This window comes from Xiphophorus maculatus, chromosome 1 (assembly GCF_002775205.1).
Source record: "Xiphophorus maculatus strain JP 163 A chromosome 1, X_maculatus-5.0-male, whole genome shotgun sequence".
Taxonomy (NCBI): domain Eukaryota; kingdom Metazoa; phylum Chordata; class Actinopteri; order Cyprinodontiformes; family Poeciliidae; genus Xiphophorus; species Xiphophorus maculatus.
The window spans coordinates 14,163,105-14,182,994 of NC_036443.1; the positions used below are offsets into that span (position 1 = coordinate 14,163,105).

Consider the following 19,890-nt stretch of genomic DNA (forward strand, 5'->3'; position numbering starts at 1 on the left):
ACTGGTCCACTAACTTCTGTAGACAAAAGTCTTACGGAAAAAAATCGCAAATGTGTTTTAAGTTGGTTTTGTTTTTATTATAACTATTTATATTATCTCAATTAAATGTTGGAGTCGAGCGATTTGGGCTTCATTTGTTTACGTAAAGTAACTTAAATCCAGTGACGACCTTTCACCGCCACGGTAAAGAAACAAGGTTAGTGCTTTATTATTTCCCACTACTTACTCGCCAGCTGTTCGTGTTTCAGTGAAACCAGTGTCTACCTCAGAGCCACTCTTCTTCTTTTGTGCCTCTTTTCAATTAAAAGCCCCCTCCTCTTCTCTGCAGACAGACGCGTGCCTGGGAAGTCATCGGAGCTGGACGAAACCATTTCCAACAACAGTAGGGATGTGGTTAAAACAAAAACATATGCACAGATAATTCAGAGCACCTGAAATTATAAAATAAAGCTTGTCAAAAATAGTAAAATAGGATGCTATGTTTGTAATAGTCGCTTTTTAGTAACTATTATTTGCTTAAATGTCGGTTCGGATTATTCCCCCCTTCGTGGGGAGTGGAGTTGTCCTGCCTGAGCAGATGTCCCAGGCGCTCCTCACATCCAAACGGAGGAAGTCTTTAAAGCTGCTGCGGCTGCAGAAAGGATGCTGTAGAGGAGAACAACACAAACTGCCTGGTAGGAAAAAACAAAAATGTTTTTCTGTAGCTTAATAACAACATCTAAACGGTACGAGCGGAAGAATCCATGAAAAGGAGGTTTGGTAAGGTTTGAGCTGTTTAAGCAGCTTAATGGAAAGTAAAGGAAAGTAAAGCTCTGTCTTGGAAGCCGGGGGTGTAAGAACTTTTTATATCTGAGAAATAAACTTTCATACAACGAGCCTACTAACATTGAACCTTTAACAACATGCAGTGTGTCTAAATGAAGGCTAACAGCCGTGATTTACATTTCATAGCCGTTTTTAACTCCACAAAGTGGATTGCAATCGCTAGAAGTCTATATAATGTCTCCTCTTGATACGTTAACACTGGATCTACATTGGATTCATTTCATGTTGTGTATTTATGTTGACTTTTGATTATTTTAAACGCTGAGTTTTGAATGCAGCACTTTCTTTTGTTATTAAGATTTATATTAAAACATCAGTTTTAACACTTTTTGGGGTAATTTGTTCAGAATGGCAGAAAACATCATACAACAGCCTTGGAATACATATTTACAACAGTGCATTATTTAGAAAACGTTTGTGCTTTTTGTGGCATCCGCACAAAAACGGAGAGCAAACTATTAAAAGTGTGCAAAAACTTTAAGAAACAAGTTTGTGCAGCTATTAGTCAATAAATTAGATGCACAGGCACACCCAAGTTATTTCTCACTCCATCCTACTCATCTTGTTTGTATAATCTACGCCCATCGAAGGATTTTAATTTTTTTTTTAATCCGGTTTGGAACAGTTGAATCAGCTAAAAGCAATAAAAATAAAACAGCATGGTCAAATTATGCTGTAAATAGATGCGAGTTAGTCACTGTTTGCTGTCTGATGAATGAAACTTGGATGTTTTCACTCTCTAGGACTCCTGTGGAGCAATGGGCGGTTTTGTTTCTGCCTGCTTGTCTCCTCAGCAGCAGAATAAACAAGATCTCCTCTATTCCACATGTTAACAGACGGGAAGTGTTGTCCCCCCAACACCTCTGTGCTGTTATTATTGCCACTGAAGCGCCCTGCCTCTTTTGTCTTTTTTTTTGTGACTGTGCTTGAGCTGTAACTCCATCCAACCGGTGACCTGAAGTGGTCGCTCTGTCAGAGGCCTCAGAAAGGACGCTGAGGTACAGCGTTCGATCCTTCAGCCTCTGGAGAACAATGACGCCGGTCTCTTATTGGTTCTTGTCATTGGGCTGTGACAGAGGTCTGGACAGCATATGGCCTTCGGTGACTGGGAGGAGGCTGGCATGGTGCTTAATTATTACTGCTGTTGGCTGCTCACAGGAACAGTTTGTGAACTACTTGTCTTTACGGCCTCCTTGCTGAATTTTCCTTCGATATCTCTGCAAACGTCTGTCTTTCTTGTGCCTCCTTTCGTAATCCAGCACCTCCTCCCTTTTCTCTGCCGCTCCCCCATATCCGTGCACTTCTCTCCTCCAGCGGCCCGTGCTTCGCATGGAGCTGATCCCCTTTTTTTGCTGGATGGATTTTGGCTTTCCGTCAGGCTGAAATAAAAGCGAGCTGTAAAGTCGTTTGGGTTTTCTCGCATAGTATCAGCATTCAGCAGGAAAATCTTAATTATAGGGTTCCAGCAGGGCCCGGATCTGGTTTCATGCGAGCCTCGCTGCTTCCTCAGTTGAGACTGGTCCCCGTTGGTAATTCCAGGCCCGACCACAGTGGTAATGAGCAGAGTTGTGGTGGCTGCAATCCAGCGGCCTGCAGCTCCGAGGGGCTCATGGGAAAGGGCGGTGTGGGAAGTCTGGGAGACAGTAAATACGCATCATGATGTCTTGTCCTAAACATCAACTTCCGTGGATGTTATGCCGTCGCGGGCCAGTGAACTGTGAGGATGGGGGTGGCTTTCATCCTTCCACGTGTTTACAGATAGTCATCATTAGCGAAGACGGCACTGTCCCACCAATTAAGATGTTTGTGACTCCATCAGTGGGGTCTGCAGGGTGGAGGCACTGCTATCACCAGGATCCCGATTAGGTTTTTTTTTTTGGCTCTGACTCCCAGAAAGATTTCAACACTCCTACAGCTTCAGGTTTCTACAAACTCTATGACAAATCAGCATTTTGGCAATAAGATGCAACTCTAACCCCAAACCCATCCACCCACTCAGCCATTCACTCGCTGAGCAACCACAAACTCTTATGAAACTCTTCAGACACTTATGAGGTGTAAGTGGGGTAAATCCCACACTACCCAGCCTGTGGCTTGATTCATGTTGACGTCTTCAGCTTTCAGATTGCTGCAACATGGAGCCATGTGTCTGCGAGAGCAACATTCCCCCCAAAATCCCCGCGCCTAAAGCTCCACACAGCTCTCCTTCCCAACGAGCCGGAGCTGTCAGCAGATACTGCGGCAGCAGCAGATTTCCGAGGGCCCCAGTCGGCTGATACGGGTCTTTTGTTGCCAAGTTGTTTTACTGACTCATGCTGCCGAGCATTTGCCTCATTGTGATCGCCGGCTGCGTCAGTTCACATGAGCTGCCGTAATGAATGGGTCAGAGCAGTGGGACGCACAATAATATCCTGTCACAGAGGGTCCTGATTCACACGGGCTATGAGTCTTCCTCATAGCTACAGGAAAGGGCCTGATATCAATCTCCAAACACAGCAGTTCAGACAGGAGCTGGGGATTAGACGCTAAAGCTTCAGCGACAGTCTGCATGCTGTCTGACTTTATGTCAACCCTCCTCCCATCCTGTATTTCTGTCCACTGGAGGGTTTGTTTACTTGATATTAACACAGAGGCTGCTTTGTGCTTGGTATTAATAGGAAAACAAAAGGCATGCTTTAAAACACAAGATTTTTCAAGGCCCCGAGCTCAGGATGATCTGGGGCCCTCTTCCTGTTGAGCCCATCAGTAAACCACCAAAGATCTTCTAGCATTGTTTTATTGTCCATTTACTCCCCTAGTTTCATGGTTTAATCGTAAGCCGACAATTAAATTTTCCAAATCAAAAATTTGTTTTCACTCATTTTAAAAATAGCCACTTGGCATTCTCTATTTAAAAAAAAACAACTAATATTGTAGTGACAAGTTTAATTCTCTGGTTTACACCTGTGGTTTTCTGCAGCTTTTTCAGACTAGGTGAAGGAGGAACGTTAAGTCATTGTGTTTACAAAAAACAGAACACCATCAGTAGTTTGAGATTTTTTGCAAACTGTGAACATAAAGTGTCATAATTACACAAACTTTGAAACATAATGCTGCCACCATTGTTAAATCCTAATTTTGAATCAAGTTTTAAAGAAGAATTTTGTAGGATTCCTAAATAGTTTTAAGAAATGTCAGAAATCTTTGTAGAAAACTTGTCCTTGACAGATTTTTAAGCCCCCTTTTGGCTTGGAGGTCCAAATTATCCTAAAATTTTACTTATTCTTTGGACTGAAGCTACTTTGAAACATGCTTATGTTTAGCTTTATTAACTCATTTGTATAGTTTAACTCAGCAGGTCCAAAATTTGTCTTCTGCCTCATTTGGGGGTCACGATTCGGAACGTGTGGAGTCTTCAAAGCTTAAATCTGAGAGTAATACTTTGAGATGAAAGTGATATATTGGCTGCCATTACTTAACTAACTCTGTGGAAAATCAGGGTTACAATCTCCTCCCCGGTGACTTTTGAGGATGAAAAGCTGAAAGGTTTGGGAACTACTGGTTTAAAAGAAATAAAAGTAAAAAGAAAACAAAGAGCACATCTTCTCTCTGATCCTTTCACATCCTCCTGTAATTGTTTCAGCTCTACAGAAAAATATCTTGTTGTTCTTCCTGTTTTCCTCCTGTTGTTGCCTCGCTCAGCAGCCTCTTCTTGCTGATTACCCGTCACATGCTCTCTGAGGAGCAGCGATGCAGCCGAGCAGGACATGAACAGCAGCTCTGCAGAGTGTTTGGGTGAAACAGCGAAGCTTCGCGCCGTGCAGGGATCTTGTGATGAGATGCTGCGTGTTCGAGGACATTCTTCCACTTCAAAGCCCCCCAGAGGATTCTGGGGACACTGGTTGAATAGAAACCGAGGGAGGGGTGCAGAGAGGGAGAACAGGTGCAGAAAGGGAGGGAGTGGGGGGTTTCGGGGGTCACTCCCGCTGCCATTTGCTTTCTGTTTTGGTTGTGAGGTTCTTTAAACGCCCCGTGAAACGACTCGCGCTGACACGCTCCCGTGGCCAGTCGCCCCGTGCCCCGTAACCATGGCGCCACAATTCAGATTGACCCCTGCACATGTGCCGAGTCAGCCACGGGGGTCTGCATCTTTTGTGACCGGCCATGGGAGAGAAAATGAAGAGGAGGGGGAGGTGGGAGACGGAGACAAGGGTGTAAAAAGAACACCCGCCAGTCATTCACTTTTGTTAAGTAAAGCAGCAGAGGGAGGAGAACTGAAGCCATGTGGCAGGAAAACACAGGAAGATTCTCTTAAGTGAACTGTCTTATTTTTCTTTTTCGCTTTGCTTAACTCAACAGGTGATCAACTTGAGAACTGATAGTCAAGATGACAGCCATGGAGAGCAAAGAAGAGATCAGCGACACAGACAGTGGGATTATCTTGCACTCTGGTAAAGACAACACTGAAGAGGAATCCAATATCAGCATAGTTCACATGATTAAATCAAGATTAAGTCACTACTGCTAGGGAATTTTAGTTTTTCACATCGTGTCAAATGAAAACTACAATAGTCATATTTTATAGTCCAAGTTAAGGTAGCATAAAAGTGTAGAGTAGAAGGAGAATGATCCACGGTTTTTAACATCTTTATTACAAACTAGTGTGAACAGAATGGCCATCTGTCTCACGGTATGGGATGAGCATTCTTTACTCAAATATCTCCAATTAAAATCGAGTGCAACTAGTTAGTAAAAACAGTCCACCTGTGTGTCATTTAATCTCAGTTAATAATAAGAAAAAAAACCCAGCTGTTCTGTGAATGCCTCTGGTTTTCTGGAGAACATTATTGAACAAACAGCATCATGAAAACCAAGAAACACCCCTGGAAATCGGTTTGCCGGTGCCATGCTAGTCAAGATGTTGTGTTTGTAATTCCTGCAGGCCCAGACAGCCCCACCTCTCCGTTGAAAGACCCGACCACTCACACCAGAGCCCTGAAACTGAAGCATCAATCTCTGGAAGAGCGTCTGGAGCTCTGCCTGCTGGAGCTTCGAAAACTCTGCATCAGGGAGGCAGTAAGTGACCCCCTGGAAACACAGGAGATAGTTCAATGTTTTAGCTAACATTCTCTCTAAACAGACACACAATATTTAACTTCTTATTGTGAGACTTATTCTTGTCCCGTCGTTCGACGTTCTCGTTTGCCTCCACAGGAACTGACTGGCTCAATCCCCTCAGACTTTCCTCTGCTGCCCGGTGAGAAGCCGCCTCGGGTTAGGAGGAGGATCGGAGCGTCTTTCAAACTGGACGAAGGTCTGATCCGTCAGGACCAGCAGGTACCAAACGCCACCTCGCCGGTTCTCGCTGTGGATGGGCAAAGAGTATAAGCAGGGGGGTGAAATAAGTTTCCATGTTTCGCTTTATCCCAGGATTCAGAGTTACAAGCTCTGGAAACTGACTTGGCAGTCCAACGGCAGATTTACGAGGCGGCCCGAAAACTCTCCCTCGAAGAGAACCTCAGCAAACCACAGAAGAAGAGCCGACTCCAGCAGTGCAAAAGGGAAGAGAAGAAAGTGAAGGATCTGCAGGAGGCCGTTTTCCAGCACAGGACCAAGAGTGAGTGCAATTCACCGTGCATCTCCATCTCAAGCAGCCCGAGTAAAGGTGAGTGACGCTGCTGCCCCCCGGAGGACGATCCGCGTAATGCAGGGAGTGTGACGAAGATGTGTCATCTTCTCTGCAGATACGTCTGATGACAGCTCCCTGTCTGATGTGGTGGCTCTGGATGATGGTGAGTTTTATACATCTGTTACCGAGGTAAAATCACACTGTAAAACAGACTTTGAAATAGACAGAATATGACCTTTAAAATGTTTTTTTTTTAAATAAATTTCCTTGTTAGACTCTGTAAGAGAAAAGCATTTTCTTTCTTGTGTTTTGCTGTTCTCTCCAGATGTAGATTCGTCTTGCCCACTCTCACCTCCAGTGTTGGACACCTCAGATTCAGACCCCCTGCAGTTGCCTCATCAGTCTCCAGGCCAGCCTGCAGTGGAGCATGAACGCTCTCCAATCCAGAACTCCCCGTGGAAAGAATCCAGTCTGGACCAGCCTTACCAGAGATCAACAAAACCTCAAACAGCTAGCAGAAGCAGGTCCAGGTTAGAGAGGTTTGAGACGTACTGATTTAATGTTTTCAGGGTTTTTAAAGTTAGTTTTTAAAGTGCGTTGGAGCAAAACAACATACTGCTTTATACTGTGAACATGGTTGCGATTTTTAACAGCATCCGTTGACTTTCTGAGTGTTCCTGCTTTATTGCGTGCAGTAGTCCAGCAGGAGCTCCGGTGTCTGCAGAGAGCTGCAGGATTCCTCTGACTCAGTTCGTCAGGAACTCTGCTTTACGAAACAACCACTCCACCAGCGCCCCCTCCACTCCAGAGCTGCTCGTACGCCGACAGTACTCCCAGTCCTTCAGGTGAACAGACCATTCATGTCCAAAGTAAAAGAGCCTAACAACATGTGCACTGCAGCAGGCTCCTATAGTATGCTTTATATTTGAGTTATGAGTAAATAGCATTCTTACAAGTCAGAATTAAATTGATAATGAAGTCTGAGATGCTCATATGTTTTAACATGTAATGACTGGACAGGTTTTAGCAGACGTAGGGTTCATTTGGAATGGATTTTTTTGTGACTAGCCTCAAATCTCGTGAAGGAGAAATTTTAAGAAGACATTCTCTGATATCACATTTAATGTGATGTGAATACGTAACACACAAAAAGCATTTTCTGCCATTTCTGCTTCACAAAGCACAAATGTCTCTGCAATGGATGTAATTTTATGGCTGTGTTAGGAAGTGCGCTCATAGTTAGGTAGATGTTAGAAGGTTTATCTACAAAATCAGAGAAGTGCATCTGTAATCGGCGGAAGAGAGGAAGTCAGCTTTTGTTGCTGAATGAAAAGCCGAGCAGATGAACAAAGTTTTATCCATTAATAATTTTTTTATCATTTATGAAAACGAAGCATTTTCAGCTAGATCAGAAGTAAGAGAACTCAAAGTCAAATAATAAAAACTGTGAATTGCTGGTTTGAGGAACAGCTGGTTTGAGGAACATGCTCAGACTAAAAATTAACAACTGAATAAAAAAAAAAAAGATACTCAAAACAATGTGTAACTGTCATAAACTGGCTTGCCATATTTGTTATGCTGGTACTTTTACAGTTAATGATTGTCTTATGTCTCCACAGACTTCCCAAAAAGAAGCTGACTGTCGACATGGAGCAGCTCGGCTCAGAGAGCGGCCGGGTCCGCCCGCCTCTGCAGCGGTGCGGCCCAGAAACCACGGTGCGCTCTCCAGAGTTCTCCCCTCCACGGCCGTACCAGTGCAGCTCAGAGGACAGCAGCTCAGAGCACTCCTCATCCTCCTCCTTCATCTGCTCTCCTGGAAGGGACAGACCCACCGATAGTCCCAAGCTCTGCCCCCCGCCTTATGGATTCCACTTCGGGGCCCAGACGAAGGAGCTGTCCTGTTTCCGCAGCCCCCACAAAAGCCCCGGACAGGTCAGACCCACACCAGGAAACGGGCCTCTGTCGCCTCGAGATACGGACACGGGTAGGGACTTCCCGACTGCAACTCAAGGGGCCCACAATCTGCAAAGAGGAACTCCGTGCCAGAGGAGCATCCTGAAGCCCCCCCCACCGTACACCAGGCTGGTCCGAACGCCTTCGCTGAAAGACTACCCGAACCACAGCGTCAGGCTGCTGCCCCGAGAGATCGTGTCAGAGGAGCTGAAGTCCTGGCACCAGAGGAATCAGCTGCAGAAGTTCTGGCCGAGCTGTGGAGAACATCAGAGCGTGATGAGCCCGACCTCTCCTCACCTGCCCCCCTTTGAACAGGTCGGTACTGAACAAGCACTGGTACCGTTAACATCTGTGTGACTGACAGGAATAAGTAGCCATCCATTGCGTCTGCAGAGCTAAAAATCTCTGTTTTGTAATTGTAGGGAAATTGGTACATACCCGTACTAAATTTAATTAATTTACAGTTTTGCATAAAAATCACATGGCATAGATTTATGCTACATTTCTGGGTCTATAAAGTAGAAACCACTGTTAAATTCTAATTGGATTTTTAATTACTGAAGTGTTATTCATTAAAAATTAAGGCACCTTTAATACCTATAAAATAAATCTAAGTAATTTAATGTCTTGAAATTGGTCTGTCTCTTTAAGAAGCTCCTACTTTTTCTGTCACTCTACCTTGAGCGTGTCATCACAACTCTGCTTTTCATTATGTAATTTACAACTGTACTTAGAAGAGTGAGACTGAGAAGTAGTCCGTACGATGGACTCAGCAGGTGCGCATTTCCACCAGGTGTTTGCTAATTGTTGCTGCTGCTAGTCTAGTGGAGCTGGGTGGTGAAAGTGCGAGGGAGGGGTTCTCTGTCAACAACTCTGACCAGCTTCTCTGTCCCGGCTGAAGAAAAATATCCCCACAGCATAACTCTGCCACTACCATGTTTCACTGTGGGTGTCAGGTATTCAGGATGATGGGTGCGTTAACTTTCTGCTACACATAGTGTTTAGCATGTTAGCCAAGTCGTTAAATCTTGGTCCAGAAGACCTTTTCCCACGCTGTGTCTACTTGGCTTGTAGTAAACTGCGCAGTTTGCTGCACTTCCAGAAATGTCACACAGATAATGTTGACAGATTCTCCCACCCGAGTGTTTTGTATAATTATCCATCTGCTTGGGTTCATCCATCACATAAGATCCTCTAAAACTACATAGATGATGTGGTAGTAACATAAGAAAATCACAAAAGCACGGTGTATGAACATCTGTATCATATCATAACATGATAAACGAAACAGCGTATAGCATCTGCTGAGTGTGTGTCACTGATGTGATGGCCTTTTCCTCAGGGTTCGGGTAACCTGGTCCTCCAGAGAGCCTCAGACGGGACTCCAGTCCAGTGGTTTGTGGCCGAGGATGCTGAAATTGTGAGCCAGGTGTAACCTGCACCTGTCCAGCTTGTTCCCGTTTATTTATCTCTGTATTTATTGAGACTTTAGACTCTCTGTGAGATTGTTGACATGGTGCAAAGAAGGCGGACCTGTTGGTACCAGTATGGTAATTATTTATAATTTAACGTAAGGTGGAACGCCAGCTTTATTTATTTTAGGTCCTCTCATATTAGACTGTAGCTAAAGCAAGGCTCATGCAATCTTAAAGATTTGTTAAATGGACCATAGATTGTTTTTTTGTTGGCTGGCACACATTTCTATACACAACCATCACCTCCTTTAGCCATCATATAGGTTTTCACATTAATATAAATGTTGACTATATTTATTTAAAAAGTTTTTCCCTTGCAAAATAGATTTATAACAATTTTCAAACCTTATTGGACCTACCTAAATGGGTTTTTTTTTTATTTTTATGACTTGCTGACTCCTTTTAGAGTGGTTTGATGAATGTTTTAACTGCAGTATGCCGTGCTCTAACTAACCGCATGATTGTGTGAGTGTTGAGAATTTTTTTTTGTATATTTATAATAAAACATTTAAAACAAGTGATGTAAAACGATTTTATTCTGTAAGCTAAATCCTTGAAGAGAATGAGGATGAAGTATCCCAAAGTGTTTACGGATCATGGCTCAGCCTCTCCTTCGTGAATCTTCCACATGATGCAAGTCAGCACTATGACGCAGAAAAGCACAAACAGGTTGGTGCAGATCCACGCCCATCGGCAGCGGTGCAGCCGGACCAGCAGAGGATGCTGCCTGCATGGAGACCCATACCTGAAGGAGGCAGACATTCATTGTTTGTCCACATAAAACGATCGCTATCATTTATTTTATTTATTTATTTTTTTAAAAAGCGATGTCACATTTACTTACGTGCCAATGGAGATTTGTCTCTGGATTGTTCTTTTTCTTTCCTTCGCTTTGGTTAATGCAGCTGCTTTGGCTTTCTGTCTTTGTCGCAGAGATTCCAGAGAGAGGCTGCAGCAAAGCCACAAAGGCTTGCTATTAAAACGATGTAATGTTGGCTCAAGTTACGCAAAAATAACCACAAAAACCCTTACTACCTTAAGAAGGGAACCAGTTAAAAAAGTAAACCAAATGCCCATCTGAGGGACAAAAGGTTGTATGTACAGTGAAAACCGAGTAAAGCAAAAGCTTCAAGTAAAATATTTAACAAAAACTTAAGTTCAAGTATACTTACTGGGATAATTGAAAAAAAAATTTGTGAAAAGTCTTAAATGTAACTTCTATTGCAGTAGTGTAATCCCACACTGGAAAAACAAATCCAAACTTTAGTTTGAAATTAGCTGGGGAAAATTTATGATTTATTTTAAATATTCATGCCAGAATTACTGTCACGCCAAAAAATTCTTAGAAAAAAAATACAACTAACAGTTTTATTATTGCTATGTTTCACTTTTTCAGTTGCTCAGTGTGTTTGCAAATGTTTAATCAGTAATACAAGAACTTATACCATCTTAAATTAATTTCAAGTAGAGCAGATGTTTGTTGATCTCAATAAATTGGGAAATGGAACCAATATGCAAAAGCAAATTAAAAGCTCTTTGGTATCTTAAAAAACATTTTTAAAATAATTCCTTTAGAGAACTTTTTTTAGTTTCCAGAGCAGGAGCAGGGCATCATTCATAAGAAAAATTTAACTACAACCTCTAATTAGATTATTAAGGCTACTGAGAGAATCCCATACTTTCTGTTCTGCGTATTTGAAGGAATCACTTCCTCTGTCGGATGGCTCTCTGGGCTGGGAGCAGAAAGGTCCAGAAGACAATCCCCTGGTGGATCTGGGTCTGGTTGTCTGAAAACAAAACTTTTTAAAAGAAAATTGCAAACATGTGGTCCAGATGAAAGCAGAACGTTTATTTCACAGCGTACCTTTCATTCATTAGGTGGCTGTCCTCTTGGGTAAACACAAAGCTACAAGAATCTAAGCTCAGGGATGGAGACAAGTGTGGAGGAGAGTGTTTCTTCCAGGAAGAGGTTCTCTTCCTTGAATCTCTCTTCTTCTCCTGTTTGGAAGGAAATTATGCTAATTATGGCGGCAAGACATTAGGAGAGTTCACCAAGGAAACCTTCTTACCAGATTTGGGCTGGAAATGATTGATGCGCTGACTCTCCTTCGTAAGATGCTCTGGAAGAAACAGACAACTGGAGTAAGAAGGCGGATCTAATTAGGAGATCCATTCTTTGGTAAGCTGAAACCTGCATACCTGATTAGAGTTTCTCCTCTTCCTGTCCTCCTGTTTTTCTGGTTCAACTGTAAGAGAGAAATGGCCTGGCATTATTTAGACAGCATCAAAACACTAGTGGATGAACAGAAACGCCACGAACCTGGGCTGGTTCTGGGATGAATGCTGTGTCTGCTGGAGTTCAACTGCTGCTGCTGCAGATTGTTTTTGGCTTCTTCCAGCTCTGCTAAATTTCTGTCATGACGCCTCCTCAGACTCTCCACGTGAGCCACCATGAGCTCCACAGCCCGACTCACCCGAGCCTCCTATGAAAGTTAAACATCCAGTCGTGGTGAAAATAAACCACAAGTTACAACAATTTGAAGCTATGAGGGAAAAAGATTTTATATTTCTGTAGATAAATCACTTAAAAACTGATGATCTTAAACAACTATAATTCAGTGAAGGAGTTCACATCATATTGTTTCTTTAAAAGCGGACCTATTATGAATAATTCACTTTTTACAACTACTTGTGCACTTCCTTAAAAAAGACTACCCGGCCATATTCTGGCAATAACTTGATGTGTTTTTGCCGTCTTTAAAATTAACCGTTTCAAAAATCTCTCGATTATTAAGTTGCAATCGCCAGGCGCTGCAAGTTACCTAGCAACTCCAGTCGAGCTGAGCCACTCGCCTGGCAACTCTAGCAGAGGCTAACCTAGCAACCCAAGATGATCTCAAGCAGGTCTGATCAGCTAGTTTTACTGCTGTACAATGAAAAGACAAGAGTTTTGTTGTCGACTTGTTATTGCTGCATTCTGATGGTTGAGGAGACGCTACGTCTTCTGTTTAAGGGTCAAAGATGCACAATTGCATCTATTTACACCATTTTCACTTGTATAAAATGTAAGCATTGAAGTGGAGGGCGTGGCCAGCAGCAGATGTAAAGAGACAGGAGGCCCAAAAACATCTCATTCTGAAGGGAGCTCAAAACAGGCAAGAATCATCATTGGTCCCCTTTAATGCTGTTTAACAGTAATAAACATAACCCTCATGTACCTGGTGGACGGCACCGAGCACCTCGGCTGTGCTGGAGATCCGCTCTACTGTCCCTCCGAGGATGTCCAGAGAAAGCTCCAGCCTCTGCAGGATGCTGCTGCGTTTACTGTCCAAACACAGACCCTTCAATGTCTGAAAACACACACAATCATGTCTACTTCCTCTGATTGATTTCAACTCTTACATTCCCAAAGTAAAGTTTTCAGCTTAGTTTAAGCTGTTCTTATGTGAGCTCAGCTACACTTTATGTAAAGGTACTCACACTCTTAGAAACTTTTAAAGCTGTTTAGACCCACAGTAATAGAGAATTGTGAAGCAGAAGGAAATTTAGGGGAAAAAAAACATTTGAAGAGTATGATATTCACTTATATTCAACCCCCTTTAATCTGATACCAGTAATAAACCCAGTTCATCCATATGCCTTCATAAACACATCTAAACATCAACCATCAAAAACAATCAGAGAAGCAACCAAGAAGACTTTGGTATCTCTGGAGCAGACGCAGAGATACACAACTCAGGCATGAGAATCTGTTGACAAGGCACCAATGAGTCATGCACTCCACAAATCTGCCTGTAACAGAAAATTCATAAGAGAAATGAGAAAAAAGTTGCTCTGGTCATGTAAGACCTATTTTTTCATTTTTGGAGCTAAATCCAGGCCGATCCCAGAAGTAAACCTGTTAGAAGCAAAAGGTTATGATCCAAACTTCAACCTTCCAACAGAACAAACCCAAACATACAACAAGAACAACAATGGAGCGGTTTAGACCAAAGCATATTCATGAGTTAGAAAGCCCTAGTCAAAGTTCAGACCTTAATCCAACTGAGAATCTGTGGCAACACTGGACAGTTAATGTTCCCAGAGGCTCACCATTTATTCTGACCGAGTTTGAGGTATTTTTGCGCAGAAATATGGGCAAAAGTTTACAAATGCACGCTTGGTTCAACCTCACAACGAGCCTCTACGTCCTGTCGGCATTTCAAAATGCCACTGAATTTTGTGGCTGTGACGTAAAGAAAAACTCCAAGAGGTGTGAGCATTTTTGCGAGACATTTTAGAATATTGCGAGCATCTTGATCATATCCACACAGCGTACCTCCAGGGTCTCCCTGCCTCGGCTGAGCTCCAGGTGGATGTTCTCCTCGGCCAGGTTGCGTGCGTGCTCCTCCGACTGCAGCCTCTGTTTCAGGGTGTACTGATCGCAGCGGAAGGCCAGGGAGATCTGAGAGAAGGCCGTCTGGGCACATACACAGCTTTCAGTGCTTAGAATGTATTTAACATAATAAGAAACTTAATACACAAATCAAATACAATCAGGCTGATGAAATTGTTAAATAACTTGTTTGTAAAAGTTTTACCTCCAAGTCCTTTTCTGTCATGTCCACACTGTTAAAAAAAAAAAAAAAAAAAAAAAAAAAACAGGCAAAAGCTTAATAATAGGTTTGAACTAATTTATGTGCAGTATACCGTCATTATGTGTCTCACCTGTTGAGGCCTACACGCTCTATGATGGACAGCTCGCTCCAGCAGGGCACCGGTGGCTCCTCCTGACTGCTTTCTGTCAGAAACATGAACCCAGGTTGAACATAAGAGCCAGATCACCCACTGACCCTTTTATTCATCTGCCTTTCAGCTTCTACCTTCCTCACTATCATTGCTGTCAGGCATGGTGGAAAAATTGTGTCCGTTTGTCTCTGCGTCAGGTGCAAAGCCCTACAGAAACGCAGTTAGAGGTATTAGATATAAACATGTGTGTATAGATATAAATGTGGCAGCTGATGGTAGATAACTCGACTCACCTCCATGCTCATCATTGCCGTGTACACAAGAGTAAAAGGTCTGCATCAGCTGATTTCGCGTGTCAGGGTGCGAGGTTTACTGTCAGACGTCTGCCCTCGATACATTCCTCACTCTGCATTTCTCCTGCCCTGAGAATAGATAATCCCATTAAGAGATCCACAGTCAAAGCAGAGCAGGATCACTCACCCAAGAGGCTCATGGGAAGCTGTGTTTCATACTTGTTGAACACGGCTGTGGTGAAACAACCAGCCCGAGTTGTGCCTAAAGCTATGTGATGGCTACAAAAAGAGTGCGAACCAGCTTTAGGTGCCAACTTCCTGATTTTAAAACTGAAGTTGGTGCTTTATTCAATTCAATAATACTTTACTAATCCCAAAGGGTTAGTAAATGTTATTTTAAATCATATTACACAATTCTCTTGTGGAAACTGATGGCTGTGGACAGGCCTGTAGCAGCCTGTATTACAACAAATTTGAAGAAGGCTCTGACTCCAGACACTGTTATATAACTGTTAAATAAAGAGGTTGTTCATAATTTATCGTTTCACTCTTGAAAAAGCATAGTTAAGAAATGGCCCCTTTTTTTAAAGAAATGGCGAAGCTCTTCAAATCATAAGGTTTTCTTTAAATAATTCTACAAAATATAAATCTTTGTAGAATTACCTTTTACACTGCAAGATTTGGGTTAAATGGGTTTGGTTTGCTTCCACGGATTTCTCAGATGTTGGTTCATTCCTCCTGACAGAACTGGGTTAGATGTGAGCCTCCTTGCTCACACACACTTTCTCAGCTGTCTAAATGTTTATGTGCGTTAAGAGCTGGAGGAAACAAACACACCAATATACTTAAAAGCAATAATTAACTTTCCGAAGGTGTGGGAAATGACCATGGTGTAAATAATGGCTTTAGAAACTCCTTTAATTATGAAACTTCTCAACTTAAAGTGCATCACATCCTAACCCACCACTTCTGGGTCCGATTATACATCCAAACAAACTGTAACTTCTCTACAAAAGTTACAGTTAATGCTCTACTAAGTACCATCTCTATTAGTTGTGCTTTTTTTAAATTCACTTTCTTCCGTGTTATGACCGTCAGCCATAGACTGACTTCCATTACTTCCGTAAACAGTGCGCTGCCCTGTGACGTCAACTTTCTTCTGCGCATGCGGGTCGCTTTAAACCGTTCACACTCAAGTCTGGTTGCAGTTGTATTTAATTAGTACAAAATCTTACTTTAGAAATAAAAGAAAATCTGAATTGAGCACCAAGACCTGTGGTGTGAACGAGGTCCGAGTTTCCACTACACCTCTGCACTGTTGAGGTCAAATTTTAGGTTTTCAATGTCAACTTATTTGCTTACAGTTGGGAGATGAGAAAAATGCTTTGACCAGCAACAGCAGAACGATTCAAACCCACCTGTTTTCAAATGCAGTAAGGTGTTGCTTCCCCGACAGTTTTAGATGAGTCTCCCTGCATGGAAAGCTTCTGCAGGTCTGCTAATGAACCTTTGTTTGACTCAGGTGTGTTGAACCAGGGAAGGAAAGAAAACATGCAGAAGACTGGCACTGGAGTAATGGACATCGCTTTGGACATCCCTGCAGTAAGCTATGTGGCGCTACGCTAGGCTACATGCAAAGATACACAAAATTGAATATATCCTTTTGACCGTGTGCACAGAAAGATTTTACAAGTGGACTTAACATTGAAGCACAAAAGATGGAAATAAAACACAGTGTTAAACTGAAAAGCAACTAAACCCCTAAAATAAATGAATAAATCAAATTGAGCAACATATTGGAGTTTCTCTGCTTTTATTCATAGAAAAACGAGCGTTTAATAGAGGCGCTGCGGTTTGCCCATGGTGCTCTTAATGTACAGGGCGCGCACGTTCTGCCAGTTCTTCTTCAGCAAAGACACCAAGAAGTTGACGGCCAAGTGGATGTTGTAGACGAGTTCGTCTTCAGTCATCTTCACGTGTCCGACAGCCACAGCCAGACAGAGCACCTACAACACAGCCAACGTTAGAGTAACGGCATCCAACAGGACTTTAAATGCTTCGCCGAAGCTGCTAGAAGAGCTGACGGTACCTTCTTCATCTGGAACTTGATGGTGGATTTGACCTCGTCCACTTTTGTGTTCAGGTTCTCGTTGTGGGTGAGAAGGGAAGGGAATTTGCCAGCCTTGTTCAGTCCAGGACCCAAGATACGAGGAATCTGCTTGATCAGAGACTCAGAGGCCAGGAAGGCGTCGTACTTCTTGGCTGTGGGAACGAAAAAAAAACGCAACTATGAAGTTTGAATCTGATCTCAAACTGATCAAGTTTGTCATTCAGCTGACTGAACCTACCGAGTTTCTTGACCAGCTTTTTGTTCTTGTTGAGCTTTTTGAGAGCCTCAATGTCCATGTGGGGAAGATCTGCGGCCTTGGCTTCATCGCAGTGCTGCTGGTCTCCCAGGACGCACACAGAGAACTTGGGCCTGGGGAGGGTCTTCAGCCTGCATGTCAACCACAGTGAACCACAGGATAAACCAAAACACAAGGACACTGAACAGCAGCAACACTGATTGCATCTTCCAATCTTCTGAAAGAAAGCATCTAACATGTATCTCTAAAACTATAGTCAAATAGATCCATCAAACATCACTTATTTTGCTGTACAAGAAACCGAAGTGTTGTGAAAAGTGCAACTATCTTTTAAACCATTCATGCACAGCAATCACCACCCCTATTCAAAAGCTGGTTTCTTCATCTAGATATTCGTGATATACTTACATACCATACTGCATACCCGTAATTGACTACAGATTAATTACCAATATCGTAAAATATGGATTTGATGTTGGGAGGACATCCATGGAGCGCACATCATCCCCACCAGGTGCATTTTACTTCAAAGTTTAAACTGGATTCTGACTACACTATAAAACAGCAGCATATTAACACAATACTAATTTATTAGCTTATCATATCCTTAAGAGAACATGTAGGAAAAAGCATATAAAAAAGAACAAAAAAAACCTGATGTGTGAAGTAACATTTTACTTAATGCCATAAATGTTCTGCTTTGTAGATCTACTTTTCTTTTCTCTTGTAATGATCAGGAAATATTTTTTTTTTTTAGCAAATGAACTAGCGGTACGGGATGGAGCGTCGGGGACAGATTGCGGAGTGACAAACTGCAGGGAACAAATGTCATTTCCAAGATTCACCTCCCTGATTTTTTTCTGTAATAAAGAGAAAGTCTTACCCAAACCACTGCAGTGGTTGGTGTCCTGCTGACCCTCATGGTAACAGTAACATGGTCGGCATGAGGGCGTGCAGCCACTCAAAGCCTCCCCTCATGTTTTAAGACCCAGGGTGGGGGTCCGTCTGCTTCGCCGACACCAGCCGAAACTGAGTGGGCTCAGTCAGACTACCCAGCTACTTATCCATGCTTGTTCCTGTCCTGTCTGGGCTTTCGAGAATTTACCCCTTTGTTTTCCACATTTAGAAAAACGGCTAAATCTGACCTCAGACAGGGTTGGAAGCAAACAGGGAAAAGGTTGGGTGAAACAGTGAAGTGCCGAACCTGACAGTGCCGGAGAAACGCTTGTCCTTCTGAGGATCGTAGTTTTTAAGGCTGATCTGCAGCTCCACGCTCTCCACGAACCTAACAACAAATATCAAGTATTAAATTTTTCTTTATTTTTAAGTACATTTTACAAAAGTACAAACTCTAACTTCAGAAGCATGTACTTACTTCCTTGGCTTGGCCACGGAGCCCTGCAGGACCTCCTTCACCGCTTCATACAACGTATCCCTGGAAACCTTACTGTGCAAAAAAAATACCAGAAAGTCTATGACTCTTCAGTTTCACCCAAGATACAGAAACCCAGCAAGACATGCCGACTCTAGAAAATTACAGTTTGACATACTTTATTTTTAGGATGAGCAGGTATGTCTGCAAACATTTTTTCTTAATATTATGTTTTCATCATTAACAAATATTCTCCCTTGAAACAAAGGCATTCAGATTGCATTCTTTTCAAAAGTAGATAATTGGTATAATTACACTTTAGGAAGATGTTTGAGCAGGACAATCGACCGTGTCCACAATAATAAAGTCTTTCAATTTCTTTCTGGCATTTGAGTACATTCTACGATTTAAAGAATATGTGTGTAAGCAACCGGGGCAAACTAACTCACAAATGCCCTTTTGTTTCATGTCCCATCAAGTGTCACTATTTAAATAGTGAAAATGTTGTTTTCTACTATAACAAGCCTGACTTTTAGGAATAATAATGGACCATTGTAAATTTAGTAATTAAACCTTTTCTAACTAGTGAAAAAACGCAGCTAACATTTATTATAGAACAGATGTATGGCTTATATTTGTAAAAAATATATATATATTTGGGGTGGAGGGAGCAACAAACACACCAATTGTTAGGATGAAAACCCAGGTGTTAAAGTGAATATAACGTGGTGTATGAAATGCTGCTATCTGTACTAATACATTCGGTATGAGCTACTCGTGGGTCGCTGCAAAGACATGACGCTAAAACTCTTCAAACGGCTTCAAAGTGCGGTAAAAATCAGATGGACATAATCTGAAATGAGCGATGAAACTATAAAACCCCCAAAGTTAGTGAAAAAATGCTCGACACCCTGCAGATGGATTTGGATGTTTGTTAAAACAGACGAGTGATGTTTCCTTCGGGTTCACCGGTTGCATGTTCCAAGATTTAGATCATTAGAAGAAAAAATACCGAACAAAAACAAAACTTTCACACTTTAATACGTTTGTAAACCCCATACAACTAATTCGGCTGCATTATTACATACGTATAATCCCTGTTTAACATGTTAGTTGGTTAAATCATGCTAACCTCATTTTAGCGGCTTGTCCCCGACGTCGCGCTACGCTGAAAAAGGAAGTGCTGGAGGAAGTTACGCAAAATAAAGACGAGCTACGTCATTCAGAGAGCGCTTTTTTTAAAGTAAACTTTATTCAAACAGTACAATAT

General features: G+C 42.4%; 3 protein-coding genes across 6 annotated transcripts; 1 reads left to right on the top strand and 2 right to left on the bottom strand.

Moving 5' to 3' along the window:
* Window positions 1–593: 593 nt before the first annotated feature.
* On the top strand, window positions 594–10,378 carry LOC102231937 (innate immunity activator protein-like). 2 transcript variants are annotated; one of them, XM_023339221.1, is made up of 10 exons: window positions 594–674; window positions 5,164–5,255; window positions 5,747–5,880; window positions 6,019–6,141; window positions 6,235–6,469; window positions 6,549–6,596; window positions 6,759–6,972; window positions 7,129–7,278; window positions 8,053–8,701; window positions 9,729–10,378. In XM_023339221.1, exons 2-10 carry the CDS (start codon window positions 5,192–5,194, stop codon window positions 9,819–9,821), a joined length of 1,710 nt encoding a protein of 569 aa, XP_023194989.1. In that variant the 5' UTR covers window positions 594–674; window positions 5,164–5,191; the 3' UTR covers window positions 9,822–10,378. The 2 variants fall into 2 exon arrangements, with proteins under 2 accessions (XP_023194989.1, XP_005801457.2); XM_005801400.3 differs by having other exon boundaries at window positions 6,759–6,963.
* A 7-nt stretch (window positions 10,379–10,385) lies between these two features.
* LOC102232195 (lymphoid-restricted membrane protein-like) lies at window positions 10,386–16,581 on the bottom strand. Of its 3 annotated transcripts, none has more exons than XM_023339243.1 (14): window positions 16,301–16,581; window positions 14,883–15,011; window positions 14,724–14,796; window positions 14,569–14,641; window positions 14,442–14,469; window positions 14,180–14,320; window positions 13,080–13,211; window positions 12,182–12,344; window positions 12,061–12,107; window positions 11,931–11,981; window positions 11,726–11,859; window positions 11,541–11,648; window positions 10,706–10,810; window positions 10,386–10,606 (listed from the first exon to the last, which is right to left on the bottom strand). In XM_023339243.1, the coding sequence occupies exons 2-14, from the start codon at window positions 14,895–14,897 to the stop codon at window positions 10,456–10,458; spliced, it is 1,221 nt and encodes a 406-aa protein (XP_023195011.1). In that variant the 5' UTR covers window positions 14,898–15,011; window positions 16,301–16,581; the 3' UTR covers window positions 10,386–10,455. The 3 variants fall into 3 exon arrangements, with proteins under 3 accessions (XP_023195011.1, XP_023195002.1, XP_005801458.2); XM_023339234.1 differs by lacking the exon at window positions 16,301–16,581 and adding an exon at window positions 15,546–16,029; XM_005801401.3 differs by lacking the exon at window positions 16,301–16,581 and having other exon boundaries at window positions 14,883–15,211.
* A 97-nt stretch (window positions 16,582–16,678) lies between these two features.
* rpl10a (ribosomal protein L10a) lies at window positions 16,679–19,831 on the bottom strand. The gene is made up of 6 exons (XM_005801350.2): window positions 19,753–19,831; window positions 18,624–18,695; window positions 18,453–18,533; window positions 17,231–17,379; window positions 16,972–17,144; window positions 16,679–16,888 (listed from the first exon to the last, which is right to left on the bottom strand). Exons 1-6 carry the CDS (start codon window positions 19,755–19,757, stop codon window positions 16,718–16,720), a joined length of 651 nt encoding a protein of 216 aa, XP_005801407.1. The 5' UTR covers window positions 19,758–19,831; the 3' UTR covers window positions 16,679–16,717.
* Window positions 19,832–19,890: the final 59 nt, after the last annotated feature.